We start from the raw sequence: 19,504 nt of genomic DNA, 5'->3' as shown, positions 1-19,504 counted from the left end.
AAATTGAAGTAATCTTTTGGTAATATGTTTTTTTTTTGAGAACCGACTAAATGGGAAACCTAAAGACCAAAGTCTCAGCTGGAACAAGCGGCATCAACGGTAACGTCTTATCATCCTCACCACAATTATCGTCATCGCCGTCATCAGCCTACATTTATGCCCACTGCAGGACCGAGGCCTCTCCCGTCGATCTCCAGTTGCCCCTGGGCTAGCCGGTTCCAAGCTGTGCCAGGCATATTTCACGCCAACTAATTTTAAGCCATCCTGGACTGCGATTGCGTTCCCTTGCCAGCCATTGTGTAAGTTTAATGGTTCGTCGGTTATGCACCCTACGCATTACATGGCCTGCACTGCTCCATTCTTTTCTCTTAATGTGAATGGCTGGTACAAGAGACAATCTACAGGCCGCTATAGCTACAGCCGTAGCACCATTTCGTTTGCGAAAAAAGAAAGCATTGATCCGGGCCTTGAGGTTATCTTGCAGGAGAGAGATGATCTCTTCATCAAGAACACAATGATCATCGAAGGCGCCTTGCACGTTGTGAACTGCTGCAGTCGTAACTGAAAACTTGTCCTTGAATTTGAATATTTAAACAAAGATATCGTGCTATAGACCGCGATAACATTTGAAAAAGAGACGTAATCTTTAATGCGCGCAGCCCGGATGGTCACCGCAAGCAAGCCATGGGTCCCTGCATATTGGCGTTATTTTCAGTTTCGATGGTGACATCCATAACTACGCATGACAGCGCATACGTAGTGTCGTCCGTGACTGGTTCATTCACAGCAACCCGTGGGCGAACGCGTGCCTAAATAGAAATGTTTTTTTGTGTAGAGGCTGTAATTACTAGAAAATCATGTCGGCCCTGGAGGGTGTATGAAAATCTTGCAGTTAACGGTACGCATTGCTACTGTGAGAGATGTTCGTTGGCCCAAGGGTTCAGCACAGTCAAAAAACATTGCGAACTGGCATTGCCTTTATCACTTGTAGGTCATGGCACGTACTGCATCTACACATACGGCAACAAAACAATCTATACAACAGTAAACAAGCAGCCTTCACGGTTCAGTTGTAGTTGTCCGTGGCTATGCGTTAAAGTTCGCTCTCTTGAAGTGTCCGCTCTCAGCCGAGAGGACACTGACTCACGCGTAGTACCTCGGTGGTGTCGTCACGGTACTCCGAAAGAATGCTGCAGTCGCGCCTGGGCGGACCGCTCGGCTGTGAGTTGGCCCGGCTGTGCTCCCGGTGCCAAGGCGGCCTGGTAGTCATGTCAATCGCCACTGGAACACGTCCTCCCAGGTCCTCTCCGGTTCAAGCACATTCAGTCAACCCGTGCATTCCTGAACCGCAGCACGTGCTCTTGTCACGTGCCACGCCACCGCACATCATCATGCACACTTCCTCTTCGTCCACAATGTGCGCCCAGTAGACTCGCCTCCGCTCGTCACAGCTACACATGGAAAGTAGCACACAAAGAGAGTTTAGAAGCCCTTTCGCATAATTAATCTGTCCAAAATTTCGTTGATAGTGATGAGAAAATATGAACAAAAGGTTATAAAATCAGGGTATCCTTAAATATAGGGCATACGGCAACTGTGCAACCATGGTATGCGGGCTTACTCAGTGCAATATGCGAGCTGTTGTCAGTGAGAATGTTACTAAATGGAAAGCACGCTAAGAAGGACTAAAAAATCTGCGGTTTTATGTGCCCAAACGACGACCTGTTTAAGAGGTAAGCCATAGTTGGGCGGTTTGTATTATTTGGGCAACCTGGGGTTCTTTAACGTGCACTCATTGCATGGCACACTAGTGTTCCTGCGTTTCACTTCCTTGGAAATGCGGCAGACGCGGCAGGGATTTTATGCCTCACCCTAGGACAAGGCAGCAGGGACACAAGAAGGAACGAAAATGACAATGAAAACGCCTGCTATCAACTCAAAGTCACCAAAGTGGCGGAAAAAGCAAAAACGCAAAATATATTCACCTATGTTCTAAGGAAGGCAGCGCCAAACCGTGAAACAGGTATACGGGCGGGTACTGGATAAATATTTTGTGAAATACGGGAAATATTCAGTCTACGAGAGTTGGTGGCACTTTCTTTAGAATATGCACCAATAATTTTTCGTATTCCTCTTGCTGCCATTGCGAGACCTTTCATTATAGTCAATTTTTGTATTGTTCTCTTGAATGTTGCTTCTGTCCGTGCTGGCGCGCCTGTATTTCAGTACAACGAATCCCTGGAAACTCACTAAACTCCCAGGCGTTCTCAGTGAGAGCATTGTGCTGGAGGGGTTACTTCCCGGAGAAAGTAACAGACATCGGTGCTGGCGACCCGTTCTGCCAACTGCGAAAAGACAGAGGTGTTTAAAGAGTAAGAAAACATTTTGCGCAAGGACTGCACACTCGGATGCACTCATAAATCAGCTAAGATTTGACTAAGTAAGAGTAAGTAGGCCAGATCTGACGTAGATCGACGCCATGGGTGGCCAGGCGCATACAGAATGGCACCCAAGCCGCTCTGTATCAGGAATCACAGCGATTGAACGACTTCACTTATTGCTTGACTTGTTCGCCAACACGAACCTGTCCACCATAGAACCATGCAAAGGTAAGATGAACATTATTATAGAAAATCCAGTCAAAGACTAGCATCATTGTGCAAAAGACAGCGAGGCTAGCATATGTCAATTGGCACGTAAATGGTTTTGGCACGTAAAACCCCATAATTTTTTTATATGCGCTTAAACTTTGTTGTTTTTTAAAGCGAAAGCTTTACTGGCCTACAACTTGCGATTTCGCCGTGGCGGTGCTCTGAGGAGGCACATGACGTCGCAGCGCGCTCCTAACCGCGAATTAAAGGCCCTCGAACTTCGTAAAGTAGCGGCACTCTCCTCCTCCGTTTTCACTCCTCCTCATCTCTCCTCTCTTTGACGCTCCCTCCTCGACCGTGGCGCCGCACTGCTCGAGCGTAGAAACGGCGCCAACATGCGCTCCTCGCCACTTCATCGATGCTTTTCGCGCAAAACTGGCGCTGATGCACGGCGCGAGAGCCCACGTGATGCTATTAGGCCAATAGCGACGCGGCGTCGGCCTCGGCCTGAGCGCGCGAGGAGGAGGCGGCATTCTTGAAAGCGTGGCACTACTTTATGAAGTTTAAGGGGCTTTACCGCTATTTCTCTCTCTCTAGCTCCCTAGTCACTACTACGCACGCACCACTAGTAGCACCGAGCCACTGGTGTTCCGCCGCTGCACAGCGCCGCACCTATCCGCCATCGCCGTTTGGTATGACGTCACACCGCGTTGCTCGTCGTTGCGCTCGCCTCCGCTTGCTTCGCCAGCTGCGTCGCATGCCTGATAACCTACCGGAGGATTGAAAAGGAGAACTCGGGGGCGCCGCAACCACAGTTGAGACGACAATATGGACGGCGATAATTCTGATAAGCAGGAGGCCTGGAATCGACAACGGAACGAGATGAAGAGGAAACGAATCGCCCAGGAAACAGACGAACAGCGCGCCGAATGACTGGCTAAAAGCAGCAACGTAGATAGACAACCAGACTAACCGGCACTTGCAATGAAGATTAACCAAGGTTAACCATGCTATGCCTTATCTTTCGCTACGTATATCCTGGCATAGTTGAGCTAAGCCAGTGCCAATTTTTTTCCCAGCGGCAGCTTCAAAAGGTAGAGGTTTAATTGCGAATTAGTGCGCTTGTAACGGGCTCTGCCTGGGATTTATGCAATTTCAAATGACTCAAGGTCGACTGGCTACCACTCTGCCGTATTTGGCTTAAAAAATAACGTTCGGAAGCAAGCGTGAAGTGCATCTTCACGCCACCGTGACCTCGTGAACACCACCGCTGTGATAGCAGAGAAGCGTCCGCTTTGTATTTTCAGCTTAAAGGACTTGATGCCCGAGTGTCTGTTTGGAAGGTTTTGTTCGGAGTGAGTGCTCGGCGGCGAACTCGGAACTTGGCACCCATGAGCAAACTGAGATATGCAAGAAAGGTGCGTATTCGAATCGGTCAGCTATTGCGAATGGATGATGTTAACCATTTCTTCGTGCACGCACATTGAACTTATTCTCCTCAAACGTATTCTGAGATTATCATGCTTGGCAACCAACGTTTGGTTGAAGTTGAACGAGGACGTATTATTAAAGCAGTGTGCGCCAACTAATAAACGAAGTTGTGCTCATTTTCATCCTGCAAACAAAACCATACCTACCGTGTTCCGGCCGGCCCTAGTTCATATGGGCTTCCTTGTGCTTCCGAGTCTCGCATGCAAGCTGACGACGCCGCGCATCGCGAGCTGTATTACTGTAGAAAATAAAGTTCTTGTTGAACCGAGTAGTTGTTCGTTTTGCAGCCCACTCGAGTGGGTGAGGTGCCCTTGCACGCACAGGCACCATTCGAGGCCGACTAGTGAGCATTGATCGCGACATTTACGCGGCCACTATCGTTAGCTCATTTTATCCACGTTAAAAGCCCTTTGATCGAGTTATTTTAGAGTTCTTTGTTTTGTAGAGCTCGATGCCCGGGTGCCAGATAAACAATATTTCGAAAATCGTACCGCAAAAATTTTAGGAGCTCGAGAGCTGGCAAAACATGTTACCTCGAAGCTTCACAGTTACTTGGATTGGGATGTACGCTGCGGCACCCCGCATGAGACATGGAGATTCCTGATTGTTGTTTGAGTGATGTAGTAATAACACGTTACACGTGTACGTTACGCATTGACAATGTTCAAACTTGACTCGCCTGCTATTTCGATCGTGGGCAGAGCTTTGCAGCGCCTCTAGGCCCGTCGCCGTTCAATATTGTGACTATATCGAAGCAAAGTGCTTATTGGCGGCATGCTAAGCAGGTTCCTAATCCAAACAACTTGTTGACACCCCTCGAGAAAGCGCGAAAGCTTGCTGCTCGTCGTCAACAGCACATTCGCCGCGAACCCATAGAATAAAGAACTAACTTTAGAGAAGGGAAACTGCACCTTGCACAGTGGTTCGAAAATAAGAAGCGGCAGCGCATGGAACTTACCAGGGGGCCCGACAGATTGCGCTACTTATACGGGAAGCGGAAATGCTTTTTTTTCTTTTAGTGCAATATCCAATATGGCCGCTTTATACCGGTTGCGTACGCTGTGTACGCGCCGTGCTCACCTCGATGGGTTTGCGCCATGCCTCAGCTGCCACATTTTACTCGCCAGGAGACTAAAGAGCCTCTACTGACGCCCATACAAACGAGCCAAAAGTGAGTGAACAGGACGTGCGACCTTTATTGGCAGAAGAAAAGCAGTGCACCTTCTCGTACAAGAGCAGAAATAAAATTTGCATTTCGAGATACGCTCAAGCCTTTAACACGAGCTCGTGAACTGCTCACTTTCGTCGTCGCACATGGCGATCTGGTAACGAGCGACAATCAGTAGAGCAAGCTAATTGGGCAGTGCACCACCTGTTTGCATCGACAGTCGCCGTAACTTGCATTGCGAAGCAATCGGGTGACGCAAGGCATCTGCTGCCGCAACGAACACAGAGACATAGCCTAGTGGGCATTTTAGCGTTACCTCGCTTACAACCTGCACGTTTCCTTTTGTTCTTTCGGGGGCCGCTAATGTGTGACTCATACTTGGTGCCCCACATTCTCAATATGGGCCACATCACGGCCGACGAAGGCCCGCAAGCATAATTTGCCCGCGGCTGCAGCAGGAAAGGTCGAATGGGGAGATAACCAATTACGGCGCATGTAAACTGGGAGTCGCTGTGTGGACTGCAGGAGCAGACGGCTACCTCAGGAGACCGTTGCCCATGCAGCTGACCAGGTCGCCACATCGAATAAACAGAACACGGTGACCATTATCAAATTAGACTCTGAATTCAGTCACCGCATAAGGCTCCGACAACGCACTGTACATTGGCTAAGATCCACATGACAACAGTGGGCATTCACGCAATACAGGTCGCATAAAGCACATTCATCTATCCGACTTCAGGCACAGTGCTTGCCTACGTCGCACATGGCAGTCTAGTAACAAGTGACTACCAGCAGCGCAAGCAGATTGGACAGTGCCCGACCTGTTTGCATTGGCAGTCGCAGTAGCTTGCACTGCGAATCAATCGGGGGACGCAGGCACCTGCTGCCATAGCCAACACAGCGACATGAACTACCCGGCATTCTAGCGTTACCTCCTTTCCTACCTGCACGTTTCTTTTTCTCCTTTCGGTGGCCACTAATGTGTCGCTCACACTTGGTGCCCCACCTGCTCTCAATATGGGCATGGTCCGTTTTGTAGGAATCACCATTTTGCAGGCATTTCTACCTATGTGGATATCATACACTTCAAACCATGTAATCGTGTATGATAGTCTCCATTCACACCAAATCGCAGCCAAAGAAGGCCACAAGCACACTTCACCCACAGCTGCAGCAGGAAAGGACAAACAGGGAGCACCAATCGCAGTACATGTAAACAGCGAGTTTGCGTCGCTGTGCGGAGTGCAGGAGCAGGTGCTTACCTCGAGAGGCCGTTGGCTAATGCAACTGACCAGGACACCATATCCGAGAAATGTAACATGGAAACCATGACCAAGTGGGACAACATTGAAACAAGACTCTGCATTCAAATCGCTTCAGCATACTCTAACATAACGCTCAATCTATACATTGGCTACGATCTACATGACAACAGTGAGCATACACCCACACGGGTGGCTTGCGGCACATTCAACCGTCCGAGTGTAGGCATAGTGCTTGCCTTCGCCGCACATGGTAGTCTGGTGACACGCAACAACCAGCAGCACAAGCAGATTGAACAGCGTGTCCCGCGTGTTTGCACCGACAGTCACCGTTGAAGATGAGCAACTTGCATTGCGAAGCAATCGGGTGACGCAAGCATCTGCTGCCGCAGCCAACACAGCGGCATGGAGTACCCCGCATTTTAGTGTTACCGCCTTTGCAACCTGCATGTTTATTTTTGTTCTTTCGCATGCCACTAATGTGTAACTCGCACTTGGTGCCCCACATTCTCTAAATATGGGCATGGTCGGTTTTGTGCACATCACCATTTTGCAGCCACTTTTGCAGGCCTATCCACACATGTGGATATCAACTCCATACACTTAGAACCATGTAATCATGTATGAGGTCTCCGTTGACGCCAAATTATGGAAGGCCGCAAGAAAAATTTGTACACGACAGCAGCAGGAAAGGACGGAACGGGGAGCACCAACCACGGTGTGTGTAAATTCGCAGTCTATGTCACTGTGCGGACTGTAGGAGCAGGTGCTTGCCTCGAGAGAATATTTCCCACTGCAACTGACCAGGCTTCCACATATGAGAAACGTAACACGGTGACAAGTACCAAGTCGGACAGCAGCGAAACCAGATTCTGCAATCAATCACTTCAATGTAGGTTGCACAAAAACACAGGCTGTCGAGCAAGAATAGCAATCCTGAATGAGACTAGGAATTCAATACGCGAATGAGAAACCTTGCATTCTTGGAAGAAGCCACTCTACCTTGCAAGCACTGAAAGCCAGAAACATGAAGAAAAGTTAAGTGCTACATAGCTCACAGTGTAAAAGTTATTGGAAGACACACGCCAATGCCGTATCAGTTATTTCAGGAGAGGAATTGCACATGGCAACATACGCTAGAATATACTGCTACAGATGTATTATACTTCTAGACATTGACTGGTATTAATGGGACACTAAAGCGAAACAATAAATCAGGTTAGACTAACGAAGCATTGTTTGAGAACCCTGCAGGCAGTCATGTAAAGAAATAGTTTGATTATTAGATGAGAAAATGAAGGTCTATCATCATCAGCCTGGTTACGCCCACTGCAGGGCAAAGGCCTCTCCCATACTTCTCCACAACCCCGGTCATGTACTAATTGTGGCCATGCCATGCCTGCAAACTTCTTAATCTCATCCACCCACCTAACTTTCTGCCGCCCCCTGCTACGCTTCCCTTCCCTTGGGATCCAGTCCGTAACCCTTAATGACCATCGGTTATCTTCCCTCCTCATTAAAAGTCTTGCCCATGCCCATTTCTTTTTCTTGATTTCAACTAAGATGTCATTAACTCGCGTTTGTTCCCTCCCCAATCTGCTCTTTTCTTATCCCTTAACGTTACACCTATCATTCTTCTTTTCATAGCTCATTGCGTCGACCTCAATTTGAGTAGAACCCTTTTCGTAAGCCTCCAGGTTTCTGCCCCGTGGGTGAGTACTGGTAAGACACAGCTATTATTTACTTTTCTCTTGAGGGATAATGGCAACCTGCTGTTCATGATCTGAGAATGCCTGCCAAACGCACCCCAACCCATTCTTATTCTTCTGATTATTTCCGTCTCATGATCCGGATCCGCCGTCACTACCTGCCCTAAGTAGATGTATTCCCTTACGACTTCCAGTGCCTCGCTGCCTATTGTAAATTGCTGTTCTTTTCCGAGACTGTTAAGCATTACTTTAGTTTTCTCCAGATTAATTTTTAGACCCACTCTTCTGCTTTGCCTCTCCAGGTGAGTGAGCATGCATTGCAATTGGTCCCCTGAGTTACTAAGCAAGGCAATATCATCAGCGAATCGCAAGTTACTAAGGTATTCTCCATTAACTTTTATCCCCAATTCTTCGCAATCCAGGTCTCTGAATACCTCCTGTAAACACGCTGTGAATAGCATTGGAGATATCGTATCTCCCTGCCTGACGCCTTTCTTTATTGGGATTTTGTTGCTTGCTTTATGGAGGACTACGGTGGCTGTGGAGCCGCTATAGATATCTTTCAGTATTTTTACATACGGCTCGTCTACACCCTGATTCCGTAATGCCTCTATGACTGCTGAGGTTTCGACAGAATCAAACGCTCAGTATCAGTATTTGAATTTCTCGCCGAAACCCCAGCAACGGTACGTCAGCGTGACGTCAGGGATCCCAAATTATGTTTTCACATTTGGGCCGCGTTGGCTGAATAAAGGTTCCCGAAACTTGCGTTGTTTAATATTTGGTTCCTTTAGAACACAATGTAATCAATCTGTACTGCTATATATAATTAGTAGGCCCTAGAAGATGCCATCAAAATCCAAGACGTCACAGCCTCCAGGTGCGGGAACTTCTGTAGGCGTCGCCACCCGTATTTTGTTCTTGCGCTTTATCTGGCTTACCAAACGCCTTATCGTTTTAAGAGTGGTGTCTTTGGTGTTGTAGAACGGTAATTTACTGATGCAGAAGAAAAAAAATTTCACTTTAGTGTCCCTTTGTGTATAAGCAAAGAATCGGTTGACCTTTAATGTTTGGATGAGGAAGAGGAATGATCTCTAACAAAAATGTGGAAGGAAAAGCTTGCATTCATTGAAACAAACTTATACTTGGCACGAATTGGCAAGGCCAGGAAGCTCACTAAGGAAGGGCAAGCTGACAGAAGACTCTTGGCCAGCGTCGTCAGTGCTTGTTCAGAGGTTGCCGGCACATCTGAAGACATAATTTGTGTTGTTGAGGTACCTGGATGACTCGACCAATATCCGCGCTGGTGGAATGATAGCGGAGACTCTTTTCATTCTTGAAGCCGTCGTCCGTAGACTTCATATCTCATCCAAATAATTCTGTAATGGCTTCTTTGTTCCTGGTCTTGCGAATTCGGCTCCAGCCCCTTCCTGTTGGTGCAGATGGGGGCTCCCGTGATGACCAAGATGTACTTGGCACGCTATTGGGGCAGAACATTGGCACATGAGATACAGCAGAGATTATCCAAACTCATGTAGTGTTTTCTTTTATGTTCGAATCAATTATGCTTAACTGTAAACATGAACGAGCGTTCATATTATCTGCTACAAACAAATGACATGCATCTCAAGACTAGCAAGACAGTACAGCATATATCAAGAATATTTATTTCTAAACCAGGTGTTGTTTACCTTGCAGTAGCAGCCAAAGTCCACACAATGACCTTGTTGTAGCAGGCAGCGGCTGCTGTTTAGTGCATGGAGTGTATTGGTTTATACTGGTGCCGTCCTCATCACTGCAAGTCTGGAACAGAAATTTTGACTGCATCAGAAATTGAAGAAGCACAATTTTTTAATATAAAATGCGAAAAGGTGCCACATATACATTGTAATGGTTTGTGACTACAGAACACATGCAAATATACACTGTTTGTTCCAGGGTGCTTAAGCAGCATGGTAAATAAGTATTGTTAGTCTCCGTAAAATTGACGTCTGCGTAACTACAATGCATATCAACAGCTTAAGTATTATTAAGATCGCAAATGAGAACCTTTGTGCGCTCGTTTATACAATAGAAGAGATCACACTGCCGGTTTCACAAGGAAATAGATGAACGGCACGAAGCTATTAGAAATGATGCATTCATTTTTGCATGAACATGATACACCGCTTTACTACTGCAAAATGTCCTGAGATAACCCAAACTGAACAGCAAGAACATTTGGAACCAAGAGGTTCGAAATATGGGTGAATTATCATGCGTGCAACTGTTTAATACGTTAAATTCAGTACATTAGCTTCCGCTTATCAAAGGGTTATTCGGTTCTGTGAACAAAAAAAGTTGCCGGCGGACTTCAAAAAAAGATATATTGGCAAGGCTACTCAGTCACCCATGGCTACGGCTACAGCGAGATGTAAAATGTGACGCGCGTTCCGATATCGCCTTCTCTTTCGTGGATGTGTGTATAACGATGGCCTTGCAACTGAAAGTTTATTTCGGAAACAGCAACGGAGGGTCCTGACTGCTCATATGTAATGCAGCATCTAGTTCGTTAAGTTGCCTCCGCCTGAAAGTTAACGAGACGAATATATTAGCGATTGAAGCAGCGATGTCAAACGACTCACTGATATTGCCGTCCCCAGTCGCAGCAGGATTCGGCTCCCATTTCGATGCAGACGTGTTCCACATGGCTCACGACTGAAACCTAGCTTTCGGGCTTACACCCCAAGTTAGCGCGAGATATCGAAGCGCAATAAACTGGTGTCAGCACAAAATAACGAAGTGATGTATGAACCAAAGAATGCGTACCTGCCGGGCGCGCGAACACACCGGTAAAAATTTTAAATTCAGGCCAGAGGTCACGTGGGAGGTCGTTGATGCTGAGCGCTATTTTGCGTTAAAAATGGCAAAAAACAACAAGGTGGGTAATAAAGAATACAATGTAAATTAGGAATGGTAATTTTGTAGTATTTGTCATATAGTGAAAACGCTTCGTTTATTGTTAAAGAAAGTTTGTAGGCTAAAGTTGCGCTTACTACGGCGCCTCTAGCGGGAGATAATGCGTTAAATGGGGAACCTTTTTAATTGGTCTACTGCGCCTGTTCCTTTAGCTGCGCCGCGCGGCCAATTTTTTCGCCCTGTGTGGCCATTTGTTGAACTTGAGAGTGTTCGGGGCCTGGCGCTCACGCCAGCGCGATCCTCCCACACACGATAGACGGTGCTGTGATCGCAAGATGGCTGCGCCCCCAAGAAAACTTGGTCTATGGATGAAAGCGGGAAGGCAGAGGAGACGTTAATTTGAGGGATCGCCCGACATTTGCGTGCAGGGGCGAGTAAGAGTGGGCGCGAGAGATAAATAATCAGTAGGTTCTTCATTCTTTAACTCCGCCTAGGCGCTACGGAGGAGGTTTCTTAGCGCGCGTTGGATGCGTTTGTCGCTAGGCGTGCCGACATCGCGGAGTGGGGTCGAGTTCGTTTACGCTCGGACGTTGGCTGCCGGCGCGGTGAAGTAAGTGAAGCAGCGGGCACTGACGCCCCATTTGACGACCGCTGTGTCGGACATGCAGTCTCGCACCTGCGGCACTGGTGCTAAGTCAGTGGCGCTAGGCAATTGCTTTCTCGCGCCTTACGGCTATGTTTGATCGGGCGAGGAGGAAAGGGCGCGCGGCGACTTTACGCGTGGCGAGCTTTTCCTCCTCTCTGGCTTTATGCGATTTGGCCCGGCGCTACGGAAAATTATTGCTGTCGTGTGCTGCGGAACGATTTGGAGAAAGTTTCAGCTCGCACTTTGTGAAATTTTCACAATACCCCTTCATACAAGGTTGTCGGGGAACCAGTGTGTAGCCTTTCGCTGCATGGGTAACTGCAGTATGCGGAAATATCTTTTGGAGGGCGCAGGCGTGTGACGCGCATCATCAGCCGCGGTGCGAGCATGTGTTGGGAACCATTTTGGGTATATCAGGTTTTATTTGAATGAAGAATACCGGCGTCTCTGTATTGCCAGCATGAAATGGTAAATCTGCTCACTATCTGATCGCTTGGCGTAGAGACTAAAACACAAGAGCGCATGCTCGTGTACGGCCAACCTAAGCAACCACGAAACATCTAAGCGGCAGGCACTAACAAATATTTTGTGATACACTAGCATTGTTCTCACGCATTTCAAGCCTAGTAGACTTAAAATCACTATATGTCTACTCTGGCCTCCTGTATGAGGCCGATAGCACTGCTCGACACGGCAGTGACTGCGGTTGGTGAACCATGCATGATGCATATATTTTATTTACTTAGGAGAAGCACGGCATAATGTTCAGGGTGGTGGTAGTTGGATCTCCGAAATAATTATGACCACCTGAAGTTTTCAACGTGCACACAACACGCGCTACACCGCCGTTTTTGCAATACACCCCTATAGAAAGGCGGGCGCATGGCTGGCGTTTGATCGCACGCCCTCAGGTTTTCCAGCGGAACGCCAGGAGCACTCCAGTGCCATGGCGGCTGCCGTATGATGTAGCAGGGCAATAGCTTTTTTAAAACGTTTCTTTCTTCGGATTTTTTTGCACTGACATCGGCGCTTGGGTTGGAGGGCATGGTGATTACTGAGCACATAAAACAATATAGTGTGGGAATGTATTGCACTGCCATCTGTGTCATAAGACAGAAGTGGTGTCTCAGGGCCAACTACAAGCGCCTTGCAGCACAGGCATGCATTCACAATGAGGCAACGCGCTGCACAGACCAACAGCAGTTACAAACACGTCACCCGAAGCCAAAACTCATAGATAGGTGAAGGGAGAAGAAGGGGAAGAGTTCCTTCTACGTAGTTGGATGTCAAATTAAAATGCATGGATCCTGTGTTTCTTTGCCTAAGTCATAACCGAAGCGTTCCAATAAATCTTCGCAAAAACATGGCTTTGAACAAGCGCGTTTGATTTGCCATTTCTTTTATTATTGCGTGTCCGTCAGTGATTACGGAGCATAACCGCAGGTGATCATTCGGTACGCGCTCCTTGTAACCTTTTATGTGCACACGTTATTAAGCTAGTGCTCCTTTTACGACTGCGCGATCGGCTTATCTGTTGCGGTGTGGGTTACCAAGGAGCCGATGCTCTTACGAGGAAGGATAATGCCACCTGGTGTAGATGTCTGGTGGTGGATGCAGATTATGAAGACTGTTCAGATCACGTGTTGGAGCTTACGCTTTACGTTCAGTTAGTAGCAGAGGCCTCAGCGTCTAATAAACGAAAGGTCGTCTTTCGCTTAAAAACGTAGTACATTTTGTGTGATTAGTTTTTTTTATGTATAGCAACATTTACTGAAATATTTTTCATACTCCCGTTTTGTTGCATTATAAAGGTTCTGATTTTTCATTACTTCTCTTACTGCTAACGAACATACCAAATGCTTGGCCACACATTTATAATTCGTAGTTCAACAAGAAAGTGGACGTAGGTGATCAGACTGGAGATTAGTATTCATATGTCAGAGCGGTTTTCATCTTATGATCAGATTGGCTTGGTGTTCTGTTGACCAATTATTTATGCTGTAGGTCCCGTGATTACTTTCATGCTGATACTATCCGTTGTAAGCAATTCAGGGCATATTTTCGGTTAACACACTCTGTGTGTTAACCATTTATTTTGCGGCGAGATACTATTAGCACTAGTTGCTGTTCGCCTAAGCGACCCGCGGCACAGGCTCTCCAGGCTACATTGAGCGGCAGGATCGCCAGCAGTCTATGGGCGACTCAAAGTTGTTGCCGTTGCTCTTGCAGCCACCGTAGATGAAGGGACGGCATGAGTTTGTCTTCTGATCGTAGTAGAAGCGGGAGAAAGAGCCCGTGCAGGGACCAGGGTACGCTCGCTTTTGGCACACGGATGCTGCTGCGGCTGTCAAGGTAAATTGTGAAGTTAGCGAAACTATACCTAGGGTATTATTACACTAAGCTTATGCTGCCGACAAAGACCAATGCGGGAGAAGATTATCACCCTGGCAAAAACGCCTGAATGGGAGAAATGTTCATGACTGAAAGCTCAGATTAAATATGTAGGACATAAAAGATGCGCGGCAAGTGCGGAAGTAAAAAGAAAATAGAAAAACAGCTACGGCCTGCAATAGGCGTTAGCATTTTGGTAAAAAGATTATCACATCGTTGCACAAGGTGTTATTACCACGAAGAAACCATTTCTTGTGAGTCTGTTACAAAATTTGTCCGTGAACACATAAAGCTGTACTGAGAGTGAGAGTGCGAAAAAAGTGCTCCCTATGAAAGAAACCTAGAACGCGCAGTTCTATATTGAGAAACAATAAACTATGAAACAAGTGAGAATAGTAAATTATGGTTAACAACCAGTACGGTGGCTCGTGGCACAGGAAGGCTACTGCGGCTGTCAAAAGAAATAGCGATTTACTGAAAATCTTTATCAACGGTATTATTGCGGCGCAAAATATGCATTAATGCGGGAAAAATTAATCACTGAAAGCTTGCACCAAATATATATGATATTTAAGGCGTGTGGCAGGCTCGAATGCAAAAAATAAGGAAAACAGCAAGATCTTTAGAATCAGTATTCGTATATTAGTAAAAAAAATTAACAAATCATTACATAACATGTGATTATCAGAAGGAAGCCATTTCTTGCGCCTCCTGAGGTGCTAAACTTTAGTTCATCAGTACATACATAAAGCTCTACTGAGAGACAGTGCTAGAAATACTCTCCATCATTAAATCAACCGAGCGCAATTCTATGCTTACTAATATCAAATTCTGAAGCAAATGGGAAGAGTAAAGTGTATTGAATAATCGGGAGAAAAAAATTTCAGGATATATAGATCCTGAGAGAGATAGAGAGAGAGAGAGAGAGAGATTTTTTTACTGTCGAAAGGATGGAGAGGTTGGCCTTAGTGAAGTGCCTCTAGCCTGCTACGCCACGCTGAGCAAGGGGAAGGACAGAGATAGAATGGGAAGGGGAGGGAGGGAAGGTGGTGACATGGTGATTATGACGACGATGAGGGCTCCACAGCAGTATGTTTCTTTGCAAGGCCTACGAGTACACTTCATAGCACAGCCCATTCATCTTCGCTGGCCGACGTAGAAGTTACTGCTTTGGAGCTAGGAGACTGTCTATAGCTCTCTTTATTATTATAGATTCGGAGATTATACATACTACGAATATACACGTAGCTCTGAGGACACATTGAAGTTAATGCAGCCAGAAAAACGTTTGTGAGTGTGTTCCTGCGACCATCTTTTCGTAGGCTAGAATAGGCGTTCCTTAGAAAGGGTCGACGGAGAAACAGCCACTTGTTATGAAAAGCATAGACGCGTCAATTAAAGAGCCTATATTTGTTCATGAGTACAAGATTGGTTTTGCTAAAGTTTGTCAGTGAGGGCGGCACACCAGTGTTAACGCCAAACTTAGCAATACTACTAGGCTTTCATTTAGCCGCACAGCGAATTAGACATGCGGACTGGATACGCAAAACCTGCAGTCACATGTGGACTATGAGTTGATTGGGTATGCTGAGAATGCATATAGGCGATTCAAATATTTTAGGTTGGGATCGAGCGCATTGTGCTTTTAGTAACGTTCGATATTCATTGCCGCATCAAAACATTGCTTGACTGTTGATATTGACTAATAGTGAAAACATTTAAGCAAAGCAAAATTGCATGAATAAATAGAGTTGAGCTTACCAGGCACGAGTGCGCGAGCGATTCCGATGTAAGCCTCATCATCTACGACTGACTTGCGCATGGCTAAGGGTAGAAATGAAACAAAGAAAAACTCCTTTCAGATTGTATCCCAAGAGGTACACTTTGTGCAGTCTATGTAATAGGTTGTTGTATTCACGCATTTCATAGAACAATTATGCAACCAACGCTTTGCAATATTTTGTTTGCATATTGGAAGTTCACGTGTAAACTTGTCAATGAAATTACGTTTGTTATTCTAACCCCTGATTGTGCAGTTAAAGCTTACGACATGAAGCAAGTATGCTAGATTAGTTGCACTCCTACATCTTGTACTCTTTACTGCTGCCACGCAAAGCACATCAGCGTAAATTGGTCTCAGACCACTTACAGCAGTTTTTGAGTCGTCAACTCAATCACGAACGAATGAATTGGGCTCACCTTTCGCAGGTGAGCACGTCTTTTCGCATTTCTTCTTGGTCAGGTATTTGTTCTCGTTGCCGCCACAGCCTCCGTAATAAAACACTTCGCATTTGCCAGTCTCCTTGTTGAACCACCACCTCGGCAACTTAGCTTTGCAAAACCCGACGTCGGCCTTCTGTCCGCATTGCTTGTCAAAATTAGTGGCCGCTGAAAAAAAGAAACATTATTACTCTCTACGCACTACCCGTTCATTATTTCTTCCACGTTATTTTACAGTTTTCCATTTTTCTAACGCTTTCCTCTCTGTCCTCTTCCTAACCCCTATCTCCCATCCCCAGTGTAGGGTGGCAAACTGGAGACTGATATCTGGTTAACCTCAGTGCCTTTCCTCTTTATCTCTCTCTCTCTCTCTGCAGCTGCACAGAGGATACCATTGGGGCAGAATCGATACTTAATTGAAGATTAGTGCTTTTCTTACTTATATGCAGACCAAGGTAATGCTTGAGTGAAGAAACACTGACGTAAGACGAGCAATTTGAGGTCTTGAACCGAGCGAATAGTGTACTTCTCATATTTGTGACCTCTACAGCCTATGTCCTATAACGAAGGCAGCGTTGAATCTTGACCAGCGGATGCCTGCTCACAGAGCTTTGAGAACCACGCTCCATGAAATTATATAACTCACAAACTGAACGGACTTACCTAATCAGAGCGAAAGAAACGCGATTACGCAGGTGAGCCCTCGCGCGTTGCCTGAACCTCCGACTCTCAAGCGGGCTCGAGCAACTCAACGGGTAGGTAAATGTATCGGATTAGTTATTGCTTACCAGCAAAGCAATTCCGTATAAGCTCGCAAGGTGGAGCAAAGTGTATGAAAGGAAATAATGTTATCAACGGGATTGCAGCCCGAATGTACAAATGGAACCCATGCTTGCTTCTCAGAAATCGAAGCTGCGCAGTTCTTTTCTGAAAGTATTCCTTTCCGATAAATCTGTATAGGTTTATTTTGTAGCATCGCAATACAGTCGAGTGCATGACAACTTTCCCTTTCAGATCTTCCTTCCTGGATAGTCCATAAAGTCCTACCCACTATTTCAACTTTTTCCAGCTTTTTCAACTATCTACACACCAAACAGTTATTAGCCGCACTGTTTTCTAGCTTTTCCAGATGTGGGAGACTGGCTCAGACTTAAGATGTTCCAAATGTCCGGCTGGTTGCCTGCGTTTGTGTAAATAGTCCTCCATTCGCCCTAACTACTTACCCGATTTCAAATATTCTCCTATCCTGGCACACACACACACACACACACACGTATATATATATATATATATATATATATATATATATATATATATATATGCATATACCATCAGCCTAATTTATGTACGCTGCCGGACGAAGGTGTCTGGCAGCGGACACACGCACACACACACACAGACATATATATATATATATATATATATATATATATATATATATATATATATATATATATATATATATATATATATATATTTGAAATTGATTTTAAGGTTGTGTTATATATTTTGTATATTCCTGTTATAATGCCACCTGATTACTCAAGACCCGTGCCGTTATTAAGGTTTGAATAGAATACAATGAAAAATAAAGCCATATCTCCCAGAACAAACGTTTCCCGCAAGTTCCGGCATGGAATGCAATAAAATTTGTTATACGACGCGCCATATTGCAAGAAAAATAAAAAACAAATTTCTATGTGTCACTTTGTGCTTTTTTTTCCCACCAAACAGTCTTCCGCGTTTCAGATGGAAATGTTACGCATCGCCACGTTCCTTTTAACGGAGCCGAAACACGAGATTCCTCAATGACTGTTTTGTTATAGCAGAAAAATTGCCTGACGTTATCACTTGGAGAATAATACTGCACTGCACAGCAATTCCGATGAAATCGTTGCCTAAATAGAAATCCATGGATATTTACTCTGACCCCTTACCCTGGAACCGGCACACCCTAAAATACTGAAGGAGACCTTGCGATTATGAAAGCTGTATTTCGAGAAACTTTTTATATAGTGGAACTAATATGGAGATTTTCTGTCAAGGTTGGTGGGTGGTTCCGTGCATCCTTAAGGATGAAAAATAAGTTTTGCTCGTTGTTCCAGATATTTGTATCATTGTTATTGAAGGCAACTACTGCACTTAATAAAAAAATAGCTGTTTTCTTGTAACATGACTAGTGGAGTGCCAGTAAGCTGGACCACATACTTACGGTACACTCAAAAACAATAAATGCCAGAGATGTAGGCGGGTCGTTAGATGGTGCGCTTACCAAGTGCGGTGCCGAGGAGTGCCAAGAAAATGTACAGCTTCATGTCCTCGAATGATCTCGCTGGAACGATGACAGCCTACCCCCTGGCGCTTCTTTTTATACACTGAAGGGGAATGGGTATGACACATAATTCGATACATGTTATCGGCACTTTCTATACGGACAAGATAGAGAACGCCTCTACTCGTGCTATCGATAGGATGGAGGTGGGTATATGATTCCTAAACATCGGCGTTCTCTGTAAAGAATGGGTTCTTTGCAGTTATGTCGGTTTTTTGTTTCCGTTATTTTTGTAACAATTGGCGGAGTGATGTCATGGAAGAGAAGAACGAACAAGAACGGCTTCGCGTCTCCAAGTCAGTTTCTTGAGCGCATGATATTATAAAACTCGAATAATATTTCCTCAGTTTAATACGACTACCACGAGTTCATCTTCACAATAGACCTTCTATTAAACACATCGTTGCAATCCCATAAAAATTTCATAGAGGGAAATATAACATGAAATTTTCCGAGTATTCTCTGAAAGTGGTTTTGCTCGCGTATAAAGCCTCTCTGTGTGTGTGCGTGTCTGTAGGGGAAAGGAGGATTGTGTTCATAGGTAGAACCATTCATATAGACAAGATTTTGTGCTGAAAGGGACCCTTGCAGGGAAACCGATTTACTTTCCCAAATACATTCGCTGATTTCAAGCTTACTCCACGGCCTTTGACAACCTCTACTGAGCTCAGGAAGAGGCAGTTCCGGCAGACTTCAAGGAGGTGATTTTGCTAGCTACAAGACAATAAAACATTGCTTTTGTTCGGGTGAAGTGCTACACCAGCATGAAAGGCGGCGCGGAAATCACCGGTAC

General features: G+C 45.6%; 1 protein-coding gene across 1 annotated transcript; it reads right to left on the bottom strand.

Annotated features, from left to right (window-relative positions):
* Positions 1-13,832: 13,832 nt before the first annotated feature.
* Positions 13,833-18,729, bottom strand: LOC142589090 (boophilin-H2-like). The gene is made up of 4 exons (XM_075700878.1): positions 18,652-18,729; positions 16,359-16,547; positions 15,921-15,983; positions 13,833-14,112 (listed from the first exon to the last, which is right to left on the bottom strand). The coding sequence occupies exons 1-4, from the start codon at positions 18,692-18,694 to the stop codon at positions 13,931-13,933; spliced, it is 477 nt and encodes a 158-aa protein (XP_075556993.1). The 5' UTR covers positions 18,695-18,729; the 3' UTR covers positions 13,833-13,930.
* Between the last annotated feature and the right edge of the window lie 775 nt (positions 18,730-19,504).

Source organism: Dermacentor variabilis, chromosome 7 (genome assembly GCF_050947875.1).
Source record: "Dermacentor variabilis isolate Ectoservices chromosome 7, ASM5094787v1, whole genome shotgun sequence".
In the NCBI taxonomy this organism is placed as follows: domain Eukaryota; kingdom Metazoa; phylum Arthropoda; class Arachnida; order Ixodida; family Ixodidae; genus Dermacentor; species Dermacentor variabilis.
The sequence above is the reverse complement of the archived record's forward strand: the minus strand, read 5'-3'. Positions and strand labels throughout refer to the sequence as shown.

Excerpts from the sequence above, each read along its gene's own strand:
- LOC142589090 (XM_075700878.1), bottom strand. The coding sequence starts at position 18,694 with ATGAAGCTGTACATTTTCTTGGCACTCCTCGGCACCGCACTTG. Across the intron at positions 16,548-18,651 it reads ACTCCTCGGCACCGCACTTG|CGGCCACTAATTTTGACAAG; the intron begins GTAAGCGCACCA and ends TCTTTTTTTCAG. Across the intron at positions 15,984-16,358 it reads GACGTGCTCACCTGCGAAAG|CCATGCGCAAGTCAGTCGTA; the intron begins GTGAGCCCAATT and ends TTCTACCCTTAG.